The 19,376-nt window shown below is 43.0% G+C and overlaps 1 protein-coding gene across 7 annotated transcripts in view; it reads right to left on the bottom strand.

Annotated features, from left to right (window-relative positions):
- Positions 1–18,908, bottom strand: part of radil (Ras association and DIL domains) — a 28,851-nt gene extending 9,943 nt beyond the window's left edge. The window contains exons 1-16 of one of the 7 annotated variants that reach the window (XM_069689690.1): positions 18,557–18,585; positions 18,396–18,455; positions 16,377–16,481; positions 16,044–16,158; positions 14,342–14,846; positions 10,980–11,123; positions 10,223–10,338; positions 9,922–10,101; positions 9,162–9,837; positions 8,586–8,716; positions 7,597–7,634; positions 7,294–7,445; positions 6,912–7,024; positions 6,449–6,565; positions 4,789–4,912; positions 932–1,104 (exon numbers count right to left, since the gene is read on the bottom strand). In XM_069689690.1, the coding sequence (XP_069545791.1) occupies positions 932–1,104; positions 4,789–4,912; positions 6,449–6,565; positions 6,912–7,024; positions 7,294–7,445; positions 7,597–7,634; positions 8,586–8,716; positions 9,162–9,837; positions 9,922–10,101; positions 10,223–10,338; positions 10,980–11,123; positions 14,342–14,846; positions 16,044–16,127 (2,553 nt within the window). In that variant the 5' untranslated portion in view covers positions 16,128–16,158; positions 16,377–16,481; positions 18,396–18,455; positions 18,557–18,585. Of the gene's footprint in view, positions 1–931; positions 1,105–4,788; positions 4,913–6,448; positions 6,566–6,911; positions 7,025–7,293; positions 7,446–7,596; positions 7,635–8,585; positions 8,717–9,161; positions 9,838–9,921; positions 10,102–10,222; positions 10,339–10,979; positions 11,124–14,341; positions 14,847–16,043; positions 16,159–16,376; positions 16,482–18,395; positions 18,471–18,556 lie in introns of those variants that run through there. The other 6 variants (XM_069689687.1, XM_069689688.1, XM_069689694.1 and 3 more) reach the window with 6 other exon arrangements.
- Positions 18,909–19,376: the final 468 nt, after the last annotated feature.

Below are 19,376 nucleotides of genomic sequence, written 5' to 3'. Positions count from 1 at the left end.
AAATTTGTCAGCAGTCCTGGGAGGTCCTTTATTTTATTTTTTTTAAATACAGCCAAGCAACCAGCAGAGGGAAGATGATTTGTGGGCAGTCACAAGTTGTTGTTGTTGTTGGCAGAAGGGTGCAGGACATCATCAATCAAACACTGATCAGAGTCAGTCTGCTTCATGAACAACACTTCTGTTTGAGGTGTGTACAAACGTGTAGTGATAGAATATACACAAAACTGGTTTCAGCCTGGTCAAAGCTTTCCTGTTTCCTGATTTTATTTGACAGACTACAGGATTCAGTGTCTCAGTAACAATCCTGCTTATCTCTATTGTTTAAGCTTTTATGTATATTTGCAAAAATTCAAAAATGAGTCGGTTCCTATAGAATTTTTCATAGTTCTTTGTTGGCGTTGCATTCAAAAAGTTTTGTATTTGCGCCAACATTTCTTAAGAATTGCAATGCAATTTGCAGAATTTTGTTTTTTTGGGGGGAAATTACCAGAGTTGGCAAAAATTGCAAGTCTAAGAAAAAACATTTTAATTTTTTTTTTTTTTTTAACTAGAGCCTACTAAAGACTCACTCTTGATGATAAGCATGCTGCACGTCACAGAAATAGCTGGACATGTTTTAATTATTTATTTATTTTTATTTTCTGAACTTCCAGAACAATGGGCTAAAACAGATTTCATGAGAAGAAATAAGACAGTCTGTGTCAAATTCCTCTGTAAAAAATAAGTGCTTTAAAGGCTTTTCAAATAATAATAATTCAACAGATATAGTATGCACAAAAACAAAGTGCACACAAGGTAAGTGTGTAGTTCATCATAAAAAAATTGAAAAAAGAACAAATCCTGAATAAGAGAAGGCGTGCGTGTGTGTGTGTGTGTGTGTGTGTGTGTGTGTGTGTGTGTGTGTGTGTGTGTGTGTGTGTGTGTGTGTTACCTGTGTGAGCTGCTGTGGAGGCGTGGCCACTATGGACACAGAGCTGTTGAGTTTGGTAAAGAATTTATCAGCCAGATGTCCCAGACCAGACCTGCTCGCCCACTCCATGACCATCCGCAAACACGCCTGAATCTGCAGCACCTTGGAACGCTGGAACCAACCACGAGAAGGACCTACACACACACACACACACACACACACACACACACACACACACACACACACACACACACACACACACACACACACACACACACACACACACACACAATTTATAGGATGACATTTTATTACATTTTAGACAACATACTATAGTATGACCTTTTAATGTTATTTTGGATGGCATATTATAGTATGATGTTTTTATGACATATTAGACGTTTTATTCACATTTGGGACGAAATACTATAGTGTGAAATTCATCACATTTTTATGACATTTGTGACGACATACTAGTTTGACATTTTTATGAAATATTTGACAACATACTATAGTGTGACCTTTTATGACATGTCTTTCACATTTTAGAACACATACATACATATGACATTTTAGACGACATACTATATAGTATGATGCTTTATTACATTTTAGACAACACACTATAGTATGACGTTTCAATGATATTTTGGCTGACATAACAGCAGGAAGTTTTTATGACATATTAGACAACATACTATAGTATGACATTTTTGTGACATTTTGGACGACATCATACAATACACACACACACACACACACACACACACACACACACACACACACACACACACACACACACACACACACACACACACACACACGCACACACAGAACCGGGGCTTTGGGTATTTCATCAGAAACACTGCAGTGGATTTTTATTCCACGGTGTGTGTATGTCTGGGAGAAAGGCAGAGTAAAACACAGACTGTGCTTCTGTGAATATATGCGTATGCGTGTGTGTGTGTGTGTGTGTGTGTGTGTGTGTGTGTGTGTGTGTGTGTGTGTGTGTGTGTGTGTGTGTGTGTGTGTGTTGCATGGCAATAGAGACATTAATTTTTAATTAAGTTGTGATTGAAGTCAGTGAAACAATAGCAACAGCCACCAGCTCCTCACAGAATACAAATGCACTGCTGCAGAGGGGCTTAGCTGACTGTGTTTGTGTTTTACTGAACAACAAACCAGCACCCAGCCTGCCTTCCTGCTGTTGTAATCCTTTCTTTCTATCACATCAAAGAAATGAAAGGAAGTTTTGTGGTAAGTTAAGCGGGCGATAACTCTAAATCTAGCATTTGTCCAGCTGATATTCCCTCGTTTGTCAGCCCCTTGTTCTGTTACCTCGCTGCAGCCAAATGCTTTTAACGCTGCCTGAAATACCCCCCAAAGTGAGCTCAGGCCTCAGCTGGGCCTTGGTACAAACAACTGGACTCCAGCTGGGTATCGTTTCAGACTTTTCAGTGCTAACAAGCACTTGTTACTTCTTTAAATGCCATCATTTTTATACAATCAGGAACAATGTAAAAGATGTTTCTCTCAAACAGAAAGAAGACATGTACCAGATATAGATTCAAACTGCTTCACATTTGCACACAGCAGGTAAACACAAAAACAAATAAACCCCAGTTTATTTGCAAATTCCATATTTAATAAATATAAACTACAATGTACAGAATAATGCAATAACAATATCCAAACTATATACAACTGTTCCCACTCAACCTCCCCGCTGTCATAACATCTGCTTCATGAGGAGCTGAAGCTGTTTTCATTATTAATTATTGAAAAGAACAACTCAAAATGCTCCTATTTAAGAAAAATAGGTGACCATAAACATTTTGCCTTCATTTAAAATTGAATGAATTGATGAACTGACTTGATGTGCCTCTAACTTCATGCAAGTTATTAACATAGAACAAAACACAGAAGGTGAAGTGTCAAAATTAAACCCTGCAGGAATTTTGAAATAAATAATATAGTCAGTAGTTATATATTTATATATAAAATGCTGCAAAAAAATGCAGCTGAAAAGACTTTTTTCTAAATACAATGGTGTAAAATTTAGATTTTTATTGAAGTAAAAAAAAGTGCTGAAAGTCTGTGCTCTTGAATTCAAGCTTTTCAAAAGATTTCGGGTGTGTGAAGCTAAAACAGTTTAATTGCATCGAAAAACTGTCACCACATTAACCAAAAGTAGAAAAAGGCACTTCAGATGCCAAAACAAAACAAAACAAAAAGGCAACAACATATGAATCTAATCGGGTTCAGAATGAATACTTTTGATAGTGGACAGCTTTTAACACTTGATGCTACAGACACATTTTTGTCAGTGCCCAAAAAAAGAAAATGTTTGGGTTCCAGCCCTCAACGATCTCTCTCTACAAGTTACACAGGTCAGGCAGCTTCAGGCAGACATTAAACTGGCAGCATTATCTGTAGACTGCAAACGTGTGCGCACGCGCGCGCGCGCGCACACACGCACGCACACACACACACACACACACACACACACACACACACACACACACACACACACACACACACACACACACACACACACACACACACACACATTTAACTCTTCAAATATTCTGCCATATGTTTTGGATGCACACACACATCCTCCTCTCTGTAATAGGCTTATGTCTAGGCATGCAGTAATCTTTGTGTGAGGCATCGCAAACAGACGAGACATCACTTAACCTCTTGGTAAAGGTGTCATAAGGCTTCATAGCAGCTGGCTACAAACACACGAGCACCTTTAAATGCAGAGCAGAAATCGTACAGCCTCAATCAAACAGTCCAAACAACAAAGAGCTTTCCATTATAATCTCATTCAAACAAACAAGCAATGTCCCCCTGTATCACATTTCCTAATTTAGATTTATTTATTTATTTCCTGAGCTGCATGATGTGGCTAGCAGAGTGTGTGTGTGTGTGTGTGTGTGTGTGTGTGTGTGTGTGTGTGTGTGTGTGTGTGTGTGTGTGTGTGTGTGTGTGTGTGTGTGTGTGTGTGTAGTTGTGGCACGCCCAAAAGCAAACGTCAGTGTTACCTGCTACAAACTCACTTCACTGTTACCATGGACACCATTAGCGGAGAAATATCAATGAGCGACAAAAAGGGGAGCGAGGGGGAAGCCAGACAGACGGAGTGGAGAGGGGAGATGAGAGAGGAGAGAGGAGAGAGGAGAGAGGAGAGAGGAGAGTGGAGGTGGAGATGAGCTCGGGGACAGTGTAGCCCCTGTATGAATAGAAAAGTATTTCTCCATCTCCCTTTGCCAGACATGATCTCTCCTGTCTCCACCGGCTAATGAAGACATATGGCATGTGTGTGTGTGTGTGTGTGTGTGTGTGTGTGTGTGTGTGTGTGTGTGTGTGTGTGTGTGCGTGCGTGTGCGTGGAGGCCGAAGGTATAAAGTGAAGGTGTGGAGAGGTGGCAGGACACGTAGATATAGCTGGCGGTAAATGACTGTTTTCTGTATTTAGATAAGGTAATAGACTATTAGCAAGGACAGCACAACAACTGAAAGACCTTCCAGCCCTTTACCCTTCACTCTGCCCTTTCTCGCTCCACCCCTTCTCTATCTCCTCTCTCTTGCCTCCATCCTAATCCCACCTCTACTCTTCTTTGTCTCACCCCCCTGATGGCCAGATGGAAAGAAGGAAGGCAAGAAGGAGGGGCGGGGGGAGGGGGAGGGGAAGGAGAAGGGCATTGAGGACAAATCTGGGTTAGTCCCTGTCAAAATGCTGACAAGGACACGAGGACACACGCACTCTGGCTCGCTGTCTCTTTCACATGCACTAATAACTGTACAATTCCTGTGGGGAGGTCAACTGGAAAAAAAAAAAATTGCGTGAGTGTGCATGATTTCTGCCCCTACCTTTGTCCATTAGCTGGTTAAACAGCGACACGTTGGAGAAGAAGAAGAGGTAAGCAAACATCTGAGCCTGGATCTCCGGGTGAACCTGGTAGCCCTGCAAAAGCTCCTGTGCATTCTGAAACACCTGCAAACACACATATCAATGTGTCTGTTGTTGCTCTCATATATAACAATGTATATAAAGTATTCTTTTACCAGCCAGCTGCGTCGCTTCATTATAAATAATATACAATGTTTATAGCCGCTTTTGCCATCTTTGAAATCTTTGTGACCTCCGCTTAACTTTGAAATAATGTTCTGTTGTTTGAAAATAATTTGGCTGCACAGGGTGAGTTTAAATTAATCAGTGACGCGCTGGCAGGTCAGTGAGGTTTAAGGTGGACAGAAACGTTCATCAAAGTTCCCACAAACACGTTTTTGGTCTTGTTCCATCTCCAGCTGTCGGGCGAATAAACACAAGGTTCCAATCTAGGAAATATGTGGAGAAGACAGCCGAACTCTGGCTGGCTAATATCTGTCAGCTCGTACGATATTTTTTGCTGTATGAAGCATAATAAAGAGAGATGTCCAACGTCCACTCTGTCCCATGAGCCAGGTCTCTATTTATAGCAGAGAATAACCCCTTCAGGTACATTGCTGTCTTTTAGAACTACATGTATTAGTCCAGTAGGCATTGCCACGTTATTATCGCTACATAAATCATTTAGCAGTTAATCTTGGCTTTCTATTTGCTACCTAAAAATATATCCCTGAACATTCTTTCAATACTTTTATCTTCGATAATGTAGTTACTCTTCACAGAGCCACAATAGAAAAAAGAATATTCTCGCTTTTAATTTAAGAATTCATGGAAAAAATATGCGACTGAAAATAAAATTACATTAATCACAACATTCCCTTTTGCAATACTAATTAAATACTAATCCACGTCTGTGCTTGTATGAGCAGCTAAAACATGGCTTTGGGTTTCTCCACTGCTTATTTATCAACCTTCACTATTCTGTCATTACATTAATGTCCTCCTCCAATCAAAATTATGACCGGCTCATTGTTATTTATTTGGTATATTTGACCTTTACTGTGCAGAATAATAGATGTGCACAGTCTGAACCTGGAAGGCTCTTTTCACATTCATCTGCTGAACATGGAAAGTTTCTCTGTGCTCACCTAAAATGAGAAAAAGACATGGACCAAAAAACATCACAACTAGCTTGGAGGCCAATACCAGACTACCAGAAATATCCAGAATGCAACTTGCAATGTAACGTAGAAAATTGAAAACGTCTCGTGCACAATCTCTGAGAACAGATTGTTTTCAGCAGGGAGTAGGACACATCTTGTGTCCGTCAGTTAAACTCTTTAAATACAATTTATTTTCGTATTCATATTTTTAATAAGTAAAAAACAAATCGAAATAATGGTAAGTATTTTACCTGAAAGTGAATTAAACTTCAAATGTATAATATAAAGACAATATCAGACATACATGGATGATCCAAACTGTTTAGTTGTCTTTAAATATGTAAATATATTAAACAATGGTTTTAAAAGAAGCTATTAAACAAATTCTATGAAAAAAATAATTGGAAAAGAAAAATTCTAAATATGATCTTTTCATGATCTTGAGACTTTAACTGAACACTATAATACACGTGCTTACCTGGAGCACCCTGCGTATCGGTTCAGGAAACCCTACACCTCCTTTCCAGCAGGGCTCAGAGCTGTCGACGGGGAATGGATTGCAGTCTAACAAACCTGGTAACACCACATAAAGAGCCTAGAAAAACACACACACACACACACACACACACACACACACACACACACACACACACACACACACACACACACACACACACACACACACACAGAGAGAGAGAGAGAGAGAGAGAGACAGATGATGAAGGTGATCTGAAATTATAGAACAACTTCAGTTTTTCATACTCTTACCCCATGTAGTCATTTATTGTGTGTGTCTGTGTGTGACTATGTGTGTAACAACTCCATCAGGCCCTCTCTGTGAACAAGGGTCAGTTATTATTCATCCAGCTCAGAATTAAAAACAAGATAGAAACGATCTCGCTCATTAAGAAGATGGCACCATTGCCGCGGTGACAGATTACCTTGGTGATATAGTAGACACATTGCTGGAAAGTGTACATGATTACTTCTTCCAAGATAGTCATAGCCTCCTCATTGGCTGATATGGTCGCCGATAGCAACGACTCCTTTGACCCTAGACAGAGATGACAGACACGCTTAAGAGATGCAGAGTAGGAGGGAAAGCGACGACTGTAGCTTTGTCAGTTTCCTCTGTATGTCAGTGTGAGTAATGACTCTTCTCCCGAGTCGTTTCCACACATCATTCAGACTTTGGGTGTGTGTGTGTGTGTGTGTGTGTGTGTGTGTGTGTGTGTGTGTGTGTGTGTGTGTGTGTGTGTGTGTGTGTGTGTGTGTGTGTGTGTGTGTGTGTGTGTGTGTGTGTGTGTGTGTGTGTGTGTGTACCTTGTAGCGTCTCTATGCTGTGTGTGTACGCCGGTGCTCTTTGCTGTATAAAGTAAAGGATCTCGATGGAGTTAGACATCCAGAAGAAAATTGTCTGCAGGTCTGGGATCAAGTCTGAGATGCTGAGCAGAGACAGGGAGGCCGGGTCCTGGCTGCATGGACACAGACACACATGCAGAGTGACGGGTTAAACACAGTTGGCTAGACAAACTGACACAATGAACACATGAACATACAAACTCAAATAGGGCACATGAGCACTCGTGCTTTCTTTCTTTCCAACAGTAGGAACGTGATACTCACTGCTGAGCTTGCTTCTGAGCCAGCTCCTTTGTCTTCTCCTGCAAGGCACACGCACACGCACACACACACACACACACACACACACACACACACACACACACACACACATTAAGTGCTCATTAAACTTTTAGGACGTGCGTAGGAGAACTACACTTTACAGGCTATTGCTAACCTGCAGAAAGAAATACCACTCTCATATTTACAAGACAGAGCAAGCACAAAGTGACGCATGTTGGTGCACCTTGTGCTCTACTGGCCTGAATATACAAGATGACCCTCATTATAAACACAAATCCAAGTTCAGCAATATCTGGAAGATATAAACTAAAACTACAACCTCGTGGTTGTACGACTCCACCAATCAGACAACTTCAGTCATGTCTGTCCACGTATGTAGTTTATAGGAATCTAATAAAAGGTATTCAGTGTATTTTTAGGGATATGTAAAATAAAATTGATTAGACTTGACTTTGTTGTTCTTGCTTTTCTGTATGTCTACAGCAATAGTGTGTAACTTCATTGACAGAAACAAAAAACAGTCAAAGTCCTTCTTTGAGGTCACATGATTTGGCCAATAAATCTGATTCTGATACAAAACAAAATTATGTTGTTTTGGTATTACGATTGAAACTCAGGTATCGTGTCGGTACACATTTTTTTACCACCAGATAAACAGATAAACTCATTAAGTACTTAGTTCTAAACAAATATGCTATTTGCCGATGAGATCCCAAACGTTCGAGTGCATCTGTATATCCAATCAATAGTTTCATCTAAATCTTTTCACTTTTGCGAGGGTGTCAGAGGATGCAATGAAGACGGACAGTTAGAAAAGAATATGGTGTGTGTACGTGAGTGTAATACAGTACAAAGGATGTGATATGCCACCCTGTTTAACTATTCACCTGACCTGACAGGGCTGAGGTCACGTTAAGAAGACACCAAAGTGGCACAGAGACAGAAAGACACAGACACATGCGGACACTGACCCATGCGATGGTCTGGATTCGTCGGACGATCTTAAGCAGCAGTTTTCCAAAACTCCCGGGTGGGAAGGTTGAGGCAGAGTGTTGTATGCACAGACACAGCAGGTATGCAGGAGTCAGCTTGTGGTCGTCACCTGAGCAAAGAAACACAGGTTTGAAGGATCAGTTTGTAAAACACCTTTTCTTATTTTCCCCTGGTGGTTATCTATCTAGTATCCAGTTTTTCTGGAAAAACTTTCTGTCTGTGAGGTCTGTGGAATATTAGTAACAACATGGAAACTGATTCTGGATAGATGTGTTGCTGTTTAATGTTTTCACGGACACTTGTGATCTAAACCCAATACTAACTGCACTGTGTGATGGACTGTAACATTGTTCAGCTTGAAATTTTAAGTGTTATAAAATAAAGAAAATTGTGTTTTGAGCATGACCAATGAGAATCTATTCACTTTCAATGTATTGAGGAGAAAGCAGAACTCTCAGAATTGCAACACAGCATCCCTCAGATAAAAACAATACTTCTTATAAGTTCATCTGACATCTTTTATTCTTTGTTATATTGTAAATCAGTGCACAGACCTCCGGGTTCTATGAGAGACACAATCCTGTTCAACAACTGGTCTTCATGAGCCTGGTCAAACTCCAGCTGTAGCCTCCTCTTCTGACCTCCTCTTCCTCCTCCTTCACCCCCTGACACAGAAAGAGGCCCTCCCGCTGTCGTCCCCACACTGCGGGGTTTCACCAGGTGAGGTTTGAAGCTGCGTCTAACTGCCGGAGCACTCAACACCTGCGCTGCTTTGTCCTTCAGCGCGGAGCCACACATCTTACAAGTCTGGGCCCCGACCTCTACCTCCTCCACCCCTGCGTCGTACAGCTGCCCCAGCGTGCGAAGGCGTGACAAGGTCTGCGCAGGCAGAGGTTTGGCGCCTGTGGGGTCCTTGTACAGAAAAATGTAATGCGCTCCAAAGGAGAGAAGGTCGCCGTGTCGCAGCGTGGTGGAGCGTTCGCAGCGGGAAAAGTTCACCAGAACTGTGCCGTTGAGCACGGGCTCAACAGCAACGCAGAATCGCTGACTCTCCACCACGTCTTCTCCCTTGTTGTTGTTGTTGGCGTGGCGACGGGGTGCGGGGACTCGGCATAAGCGGCAGTGGAGGGGTAGGATGTCAGGGGAAAAGAGGCAGATGTTGGGGCGAGCTGATGGGGTCTCCTGTCCGACCGTGTGCTGCTCTCTGTTCAGCAGGTAAACCAGGCAGTCCTGCAACACAGAACAATAACTGTCACACGCTCACACATATCCGAGGTCTTCGATGCCGCACACGAACCTCTTCGCTGTCCTCACCTGCCGATTGTATCCCTGGAGCAGCAGGAGATGAGGGGACTGGTACAGAGAGTGCCTCACCCCTCCTCCTTGACTCCCCTCATCTTTCCTCCGGCCGCTGGAGGCCCCCTCACGTTCTCGGCCCCTTAAGGGTCCTGGCAGGGTGGAGTAGTAACGCTTGGGCTCATCTCCTACTCCGAGCTGCGGACACACGCACACCCGCAAAAACACACATGCGTTTAAGATTGAAGGCAGTTTGAAAGCGTCTCGTTGAGTTCTGACAGTCGATGATCCGAACTCGGCTTCAGGAAGGAGGCCCCACCTGGTTGAGGCTGGTCTCGCTGAGGCTGCGGCAGAAGGACGAGTTGCTGGAGCGGGGCAGGGTCAGCGTCCCCTTTGCCCTGTTCCTCTGGAGCTTACGAGCCTGGGCATTAATATCTACCAGAGAGGAATAGCAAGCGAGAGAACAAGAAAGGAGAGAGAAGGGCAAGATGGGAAACAGGAGGAGGATAATAAAGAGGAGCAAAGGAAAAAGACGTAGGAGACAAAAAAAAATTAAATTAAAGAGTAGGAAAGAGAAAGTGTTCTTAAACTTGGTTTTTGAATTGTTAGCCTGTATCTTTGACACATGAGTGAACTGAGTAAGTCTGGTTGAAGCAACTTCTCAGGCTGACGAGACACAAGTGCTTTAACAGTCATGTGACTGAGTGGAAACTAACAAAACAAATCCAGGCTGGAATGAAGTAAATGGTGCTGGATGGAGCGGCACATGTGGCTGACAACAGTCAACCAGATGAGAGGTGAACTGAGCTGCTCCTCGTGAATTGAGTTTAAGGACTTTGAGGCCATGCGATGGCTCACACAGATTTACACACACACACACACACACACACACACACACACACACACACACACACACACACACACACACACACACACACACACACACACACACACACACACACACACACACACACACACTACATCACTGGCAATGGGGGTGGTACTGGTGACAACGCAGGTAGAGGTGGTCTTCATGGCAATGACGGACAGCCACCCTACCTGAGGCCAGTCCCCACCTTTAGAGCTGGACTGTACCACTCGACCACACCGCAGGGGGGAGCTCCTGTGTTTGCCCAGCCCAGACCGACCCATTAGAGCCGCCAGGAATTGGGGGGTTTTGGGGCCTACAGCAGGGTGGGAGGGGTTAGGAGGGGGGGAGGCTGAGAAAACACGCCCCCGCGCCAAAACACCAAGCACAGAATTACCCCCAAACACAAATACCACAAGACATACATGCACTGTGGCGCCAAAAGGGTGTATGGTGTTTTTAGTCTGACACTTCAGCAGTTAGTAAGGAGAGATACACAGTTAAAGGTGTGAGGTGCAGGATTTTCCCCTCAAAAATATCACTGTCAAATTTCTCATTACAACTGGAGCATCTGCAGTATGGTCTCCTTTAAGCTTTACTTTAGATCAGTTTCTGTGACATCCAATTTCCTGTAGCCGTGGGCTGACAGGTGAAGAAAACCAGCAGATATGGCAATGTAGAATATAATACTGGAGGATGATGATACATTTAATTTGTCTGTGATGTGTTCACGTATTCAGTGAAAATCCTGCAGCACCTTTTAAGTGCGATCTCATTTTTAAAAGTGTACCAGAGTAAACAGAATTCACACATGAGCATGCACGCTCACAAATACACCAGAGGAGGAAAAGAGACAAGTGAAAGGCAGAGGCAAAGAGAGGAAGAGAATCCAGGGTATGTGAGTTCAGTAAACACTATAACACAGCAGAGAAAAGGTTAGTGTGAAAATGAAAATGTGTATTAATAGGTATTGTTGGCAAAGCAGTATTCTTTGCTGTATTCTTTGCTGTGTGTCAATTATCATTTAGTTTATATGTTCAGGCGGTATAAATAAGGGGTTTCAATTTGCAGTTGTGTAACACCAGCAAAGAATGCTTTCAAAGGATAAGCCTGTTGGTAATCTATATTTTATTTATTGTAAACAATAAAATACCAAAGCCAACAATGAATTGATCCTGCTGAGCCAGAGCGTGATATAATAGATTTTTGTGTGGCATGGCACTTCACTGACCCAAAGTGTTGCACTGGGAAACATGTCCTTTTATTACAACAAACACTACAGTTCATTTTGAGTAAAATCCCACATCCATTGTCCTGCCTAACACGCCTAAAGTGTATTAATCCACAGTTGAAAATAGGCCTAACAAATCCACAATTTACAAAGGAGCTTTTTATTTGAATTTACATGGGAAAATGTGCGCAGAGTACTGGGCATGTTTCATATGCTGGATATGAGCACATATACTGTATGTGCAAAATGGCATGAAGAAAAAAAATGTAAAACTATAACTATTTGTGACAGTTAGGGCTGGTCAGAGAGCAATAGTCAAGTTTCTATCCAAGTTTGGAGACAATTAGGAAAAACCTGTGAAAATAAATTAATGTTCATGTCATGTATTCACTGAATAAAGTCACAGTATCCTTTTTGCGCTGCAGTCAAATGGAGCTAGAGATTTTTTTGGAGCCAGTCCCTAGTTGCCCTCAGAGGAATTGTACTTTATGGACTTTCTGCATTGGCTTCACTTTTCAGACCCAGAAACGTCCGTTTTCTCGAAGCAGTCTATGGTCAGTCAGTACAAAAGTACAACAATGGCAGAAAGTTTTGAAGACAAGTTAATAGACTATTGCTGTATCTCAGCACAAGTGTGCAGTTACCCAACGCAGTTACGATGCCTCGTTGTAGCTGCACACCACAGTTGTCAGAATAGCTCACTAGAGCGCAGCACCATTTTAAAATTTTATGTGGAAACCTAAAAAGATGAATGGAAACAAGTCAGAGACCGTTACGTCTGTGCAGAGTGGAAAATTTAAGAAAAACAGAGAACAGTATTTTGTTCCCCAGTCATAAGACACCTGAGCTGCCTAAACAATCATTGGTCCACTGAGACTCATTTTTCATGAAATAATACAGTAAGTATTTGTTTTGCGTTTGTTTGTGTGTTTACATCAAGCAAATCTGGAAGTTCTATTCATATCCTTATTTCTTAGGTTTGCCCTGCAGTGAAATCCTCCAGTAACGCACAAAGTACAGGGACAAATATGTGACGCATTTTAGTGTAACCAAAACACTTTTCCACATCAACGAAGCATAAACTAACAATCTTTTGGTTTTCCACCCAGGTTTTTCATGCGCAAATTGAAAATGTAATTAGATTCAAATACACTTAAGAGATTTCATGGAATTTGTTGCTCCACTGACCTTATTCTTTTGAGCTTGTAATCTTTTTATAGGCTAGTATTGTCCTCTGTCCTGTCTGAAAATTATGCAACTACCTCAAACAAAAACAGCAACAAAAAAAAAAAAAACACTAAAAAGAGATTGCTCAGTGAGTCTCTGGCTGCCACAGATGTTGACATAGCAACCAGTAAACCCTGGCGTCCTTCATGAGAAATGTTGGTGTTGCTGCAAAGTGCGATGTGTGACTGCAAGGCTGAACATATTTGCTCTATCTCTAAAAAAAAACCACAGGAGGTTTATGAATTTCTTCAACGGGATGAACAGGAGGGTGTGTGAGCACGTGTGTGTAAATGGATAACTTTTCATCGATCAGTGAACCAATTACACATAAAAGGTCACATCATAGTTCCTAAAGAGAGACACATTCAGTGTCTTGGTGCGAATCGAGGTTCATATTGGTGCATTGCAGATGTAAAGTCACAACAGTTGTTTTCCTGAGTTTTCTGAATCTATCTACAGAGCAGAGTGAATTTCACTCATATGGGAGCAGCTTCCCCTCAGGTACTTTACAAGGAAATGATATCATGTCACTGTAGTACGAATGTGTCATTCATAAAAACGCCAGAGTACCCACACCCATCCACACCTCCGGTTTTAAAGGCTTCAGCTTTCACTCCATCAATCGACCAGCTGTCCATGCATTTCCACTGCACTGTCAATGTGTGTGAATTTGTGTGTGTGTGCGTGTGTGTGTGTGTGTGTGTGTGTGTGTCTGTTTCTTTAAATGCTTAATTGCACTGTATGAGTGTGTGTGTCTCAGAGAAACCCAAATAATATCCTGTGTGTACACAGCACAACATCTCCATATAAAAATACACACTGGTGACCTCACAGGAGCAATATCTTCTCTACAGGATAATAGCTATGACCAAAGCTCTTATTCAGCAGTCTCTCTCTCACACACACACACACACACACACACACACACACACACACACACACACACACACTGCAGAGGAGCTAACGAGCTGTGCTTTTCTGCTGAGTTTGACATGTTAAGAAAGGAAGCGAATTAGACCAGTTGCTATGTGTGTGTGTGTGTGTGTGTGTGTGTGTGTGTGTGTGTGTGTGTGTGTGTGTGTGTGTGTGTGTGTGTGTGTGAGTCCCCTCACCAGCAGTGATGGTATCCTTCTCCTTGGCGTTGAGTTCCTCCACCTCTGCTCTCCTGCGCAGCTCAAATCTGCGAGCGTGTCCTTCTCGGGGCTTCCACAGCTCTTGGAGCAACAGTGGCTTTTCATTGTCCCCCAGCGCTCGCAAGCACTCAGTCCGCCACCCCCCTCCTCCGATCCCGCCGCCCCCCTCCAAACGGCCGATCACGTCGCACAGAACATAATAGTGGGCAGCATCCTTGTTGAGCGAGTAACGGTCGAGTGCCTCTTTCACCAGTTCCTGTGCACTGGAGTGCGGCGTGGCCAGGACGCTCTTGTAGTTGGCACCAGCACAGATTTCATCTCCGAAAATCTTCAGCACCCCCGGGGCCGAGCTCTGCGTGGAGAGTTCAGCTGGGTCGTCGGCCGGGCGCTCCGGGGGTTCGGTCGTCGAGCGCCGGTCCCCGCGAGTGTTTGTTCCAGTTTCTGCTGGGACCCGGTCTCTGTAACTCAGAGTACGGTACAGGACCTGGTGAACACACACAATACTCAGTGTACTGCAGGGCCACGGTATCACACACATCAGGTTCAGTATATGTCTCTAGCATTGTATATCAAAGAGTTATTAGTATGTTCACCCAAGTAAAAAAGAACTATTTACCTACAGGGATGTCCTAACCTCCTCCTACCAAATTTGCACAGTGCTTCTAAATGAGCTAGCATTTTAGTTTAGCGTGTCAGGACATTTGCTAGTCAGGAAGTAGGCAGGTGGGGCTGATGGGGATGTTATTAGTTTTGCAGGTATTTGCCAAGAAGTAGCAGAAAACATAAAAATGTTTGACTGCTGATGGCACTAAATTCCAATTCATCATAATATGGACATAAACCTCAAGCTCATGGTGGCACGGGACGAGAAGTGAAGGGACCAACGGCGTTAGGATTCATCCTCTGGTCACTATGAATGTAGTTGTTGAGTAATTTCAGTTCGGACCAAAGTGGTGGACCAACGAGTCTTGCCATCCATTGGGTCAAGCTGGCCTGGTTTACCAGACCCTGATTCACAACGTGTATAGATGGGTCTGGCCACGCTGGACAGGAGATTGTCTCCAGTCGTTGCATCCTACAGGGCGTCGGCCTTGGATTCATTTTTCAACTGTTGAAGCAGCCTTTAATTAACTGGCATTGACCACCATATACCCTGTTGTGTGCCAAAACGCCATGCTGGCGCCATTGTCGGAACGACATTTAGAAACAAGCACTTGACTTTATCACCATTGCATGTAACCACCCCCACCGGTCGCTGATCGTCCTTCAAAGTGGCTGAGCAAACCTTCATGTGAATGAGGTTTCATAACTGTAATTGCAATGAAAACTGAAGCTGTGAGCAGTAGTCAAGTGGAGCCGGGCTAGAGTCAAGCCTCTAGTGTAACAAATATCCCAGACAACCCATTTTAGATGTAGTAAATAAACCCAAACTATCTGCACAGCTACAAACCAGTGGTGGCAAGAAAGAAAATGTTTCAGTTGTTTTATAATTCAGGTTAACTGACCTTAAAGTGTTCAGAGTAAGTCAAACATGCAAGGACGTCACCAAAACTGCATTACTGTTGTGCTTCATTTATTTTGTTTTAATAATGTAGTTTACCCTTAGCTAAACACTGATGGTCACCTCCGGCTAAAATGACAGTGTGTTACCGTGCGAGTGTTAATGTTTGTGTCTGTGCACCTGTGTGAAGGTCCTGCTCTGGCGTTTCAGGCGGCTCTTGGACGGTAGGGACATACTCGCCCCAGAGGAAGAACCGTAAAACATGATGCTGCTGCTGCCGTCACAAACTCCACGACTGATGGGCAGGGAAATATATTTGAAATGCACACAAACACAGACACACACAAAAATGGTGACGATGGACACGCAGCTACATGATAAACTTACTAGTAAAATACTCGGAGATCTGGAAGGTAATCTACTATAAATCTTGTAAAATGTGTCCACCATAAACAGAAAATGATAAAGAACAAAAACGATGTTTGTGAGTTTGTGTTTGTGCGTGTTGAGTACCTTGAAACTGTTACGTATTGTCACCTCTACGTGCCGCAGCACCAGGAACGAGTTTACAGTTGAGGCTCAGATGCTTTGCTTTTCATTTCACTGTCACCTTTCACACTGGAAAAATTAGGCACAGGATGTTCATGTCAGTTTAAAGCAAAACTGAAGAATCCCAGTTGAGTTTTAAATCATTATGTTATCATTATGATCCTCAGGGATTCAGATAATACTGACTGGCTTTGAGCTTTTTAGTGATTTTTCTGAACAAGCTAGGCTGTTTTCACACCAGCCTGCAGAGATTTGGGCCTAGAAACTGTGCAGCAAAGATCAAAATGACTCCCTTAAAAATCCAGCTGTGTCTGCAATTGATCACCAGGATATTTTACAGTATATTCACATACTGACCTTCTACATAAAGCAATTGTTCTCATTGTTGAATATAACAAGGCAACTTTTTGACTTGATGAGTACATAGCTCGTAAAACATAATTCAAGTCAAAAAGTTGCCTTGTTATATTCAACAATGAGAACAATTGCTTTATAGTCACCTCTGTGACTATATAATAAAATCATATGATTGGGTAACTTTGAATATTTTTTTTGAAGATAGCAAATAAATAAGCACTTTGTAAATGCACTAATTCAATGTTTCTCTCCGTCATGTTGACTACACAGATAGATCTGTCTGGCATTGTTTTCTATCTACAACTAATCACTATTCATTCATTTCCAATTGACACTTTTCTTGATTAATATATTCAACATTTAGTTTATAAAATGAAAGAAAGTAGTGGAGAATGCCAAAAGCTACCAGATCCCAAGGTGACTGCTTAAATGCCTGATTTTGATGAAGAACATTTTTCTTTTTTGATTTCCACTGAGAAAAGCAGCAAATCATCACATTTGAAAAGCTGAAACCAGCAAATGTTTGGCATTTTTGATCGATATATAACTAGAGGATTCATTCCCATAAAACGTTTTGTTTACTTGAATGTTTCCTATTTTTGCATTTGCCAGTGATTTGTGAAACTGGAACTGATAAGATCAAGCAAAAATGATCAAACCCCCCCAATCAACCTGCATCCAGGTCGTGCATTTTTTTTTTTTTAGCTCAACAAAGAAGTCTGTCTCCAGCCCATGTCCCTACAGAAGGTGATTCACTCTTTTGACCGATGAAGATCCTTAACGCAGGCAGCATCAGGAAACCCAAGTGCACATCTCCCACCCAGTCCAGCAGCAGGTCACCTCACAGCGACGTGCAAAGCGTGTTCTGATTGCAATTTGTGCCCACTTGCAGCACACGAGTTCTTTTTTAGCGAGTAATTGGCAGACAGCCTAAAAGGTGTTGTTGAAGCTGACTCTGCAAGCACCGGTGGGATAACGTGACTATTTTAAATGCCCGCTAATCCACAATAATCTGGCTACTTGGCCGCAGTTAACTCAATCCTGGAACTAACAAAAAACCACTCCTGCAAACACGCAAACACGCACGCGTGCGCGCACGGAAACGCGCACACACGGAGAGAGAGAGAGAGGGAGGAGGCCTGCAATTTTTTTTTGCATTGCTAAATTATATTTTCTGATCCGGGAGGTGGTTGTTATATTCGGTAACCCAAGTCACACACTTTTGACTCGCCGTCTGTCCTTGTCTTCACTACCAGAAGGTCAGAATTAAACACTGCGTTGAGACAAAGTAGAAACCCGAAACCGGCTGCGTAAAAAAACAACAACCATGGGGCAGAACTTGTGACTTGTGCTGCAGGTCTGCCCTTTTATTCAGTGTCGGTCCGTCTGTTTACCGCCGTGGACTCACTGGTCGTCAGTAGCAACCGCCGTAGCAACAAAAGGCAGGAGAAAATCCTCCGAAATTAATCCGCTGATGAGCCGTCAGGCGCGGCAGCAACAGCCCACAGAGCCCGGCGGCCTCTGACGGTCAGCAGGTGTGCCTAATTATCGTACTAGAGCTCATCTCACACACACACACACACACACACACAATTAATTATCAATTAGTCCAAATGTTTTAGTCACCTGAGCAACAGTCACAACAACGGTTGTCTTTTTGGGTGCTGAGAGCTGTGGCGCGTCTCCCTGTAAATAAAATAGGTCGCGGAAAAGTTGATGAGTGCTTCCAGCAGTGACAAGCCCAGTCCCCTGAGGGCTCTCCGGCTCTCTGTTGCCTTTATACTCACGCTGCCTGCAGTGCGTGGCTCCATGGTGCTGGGGAATCCTTCTTGGTCTCTCTCTCTCTCATTCCGTCCGTCCCCCGTCCCCCGTCCCCCCCCCTACAAGGCAGAAAATCCCCTGCAAAATGGGGGAGAAAAACACCTCGCTGCCTTGTTCCGAGCGACACCCAGCCGTCCAGGGCTCCCGCCCGTCATCCCTAAACCAGCCCGTTAACTTGGACGCCAGCCAGCCGCGGTGGGCTCCCGTTTCCGTGCGCACATCTCCGCCGAGTGTCCAGCAATGCCCACAGCCTCCGGCAACCGCATTCCCCCATCCACGGCGGTTCACTGCCGAGACGCGACGGAAACACCCGAACCCTACGCGCGGCCTCACCTCGGTACACCTGCTCGGTTACCCGAGTGTGCGGAGACAACTCCCCCTGGTGGACACCGGCGGTACGTGAACAACACGAACGCAGTGGAGTATGCCTATAATGAATCCGTATTAAATATATAAATATAATGCAAAAATAGATAAAGCACGTAGAAATACCAACATTTAATATTCGTAAAATATGTAATTGAACAATAACTGTGTAATAAACCATTTACGTATTTTTTTTATTTTAAGCGGTTACTATAATTCCAGCAGTTTTTGTTTCCCGAAACAATGGATTGGCTGTTTGGTCACGATTCCAAGGTAATAGTTGACATTAACAGTGTGTCTACATTTATTCATATAATTATTATTTCACATATTACTTTATAACATCACATCTGTACATTCTTGAATCACCATACTGATCATAAATAGTCTAACTTTAAGAGGGCAAAAGTGTTCATTAAC

This window comes from Brachyistius frenatus, unplaced genomic scaffold (genome assembly GCF_029030835.1).
Source record: "Brachyistius frenatus isolate BFR_SWC_R1_liver_20210118 unplaced genomic scaffold, ASM2903083v1 Contig_7, whole genome shotgun sequence".
NCBI lineage: Eukaryota > Metazoa > Chordata > Actinopteri > Embiotocidae > Brachyistius > Brachyistius frenatus.
The sequence above is the reverse complement of the archived record's forward strand: the minus strand, read 5'-3'. Positions and strand labels throughout refer to the sequence as shown.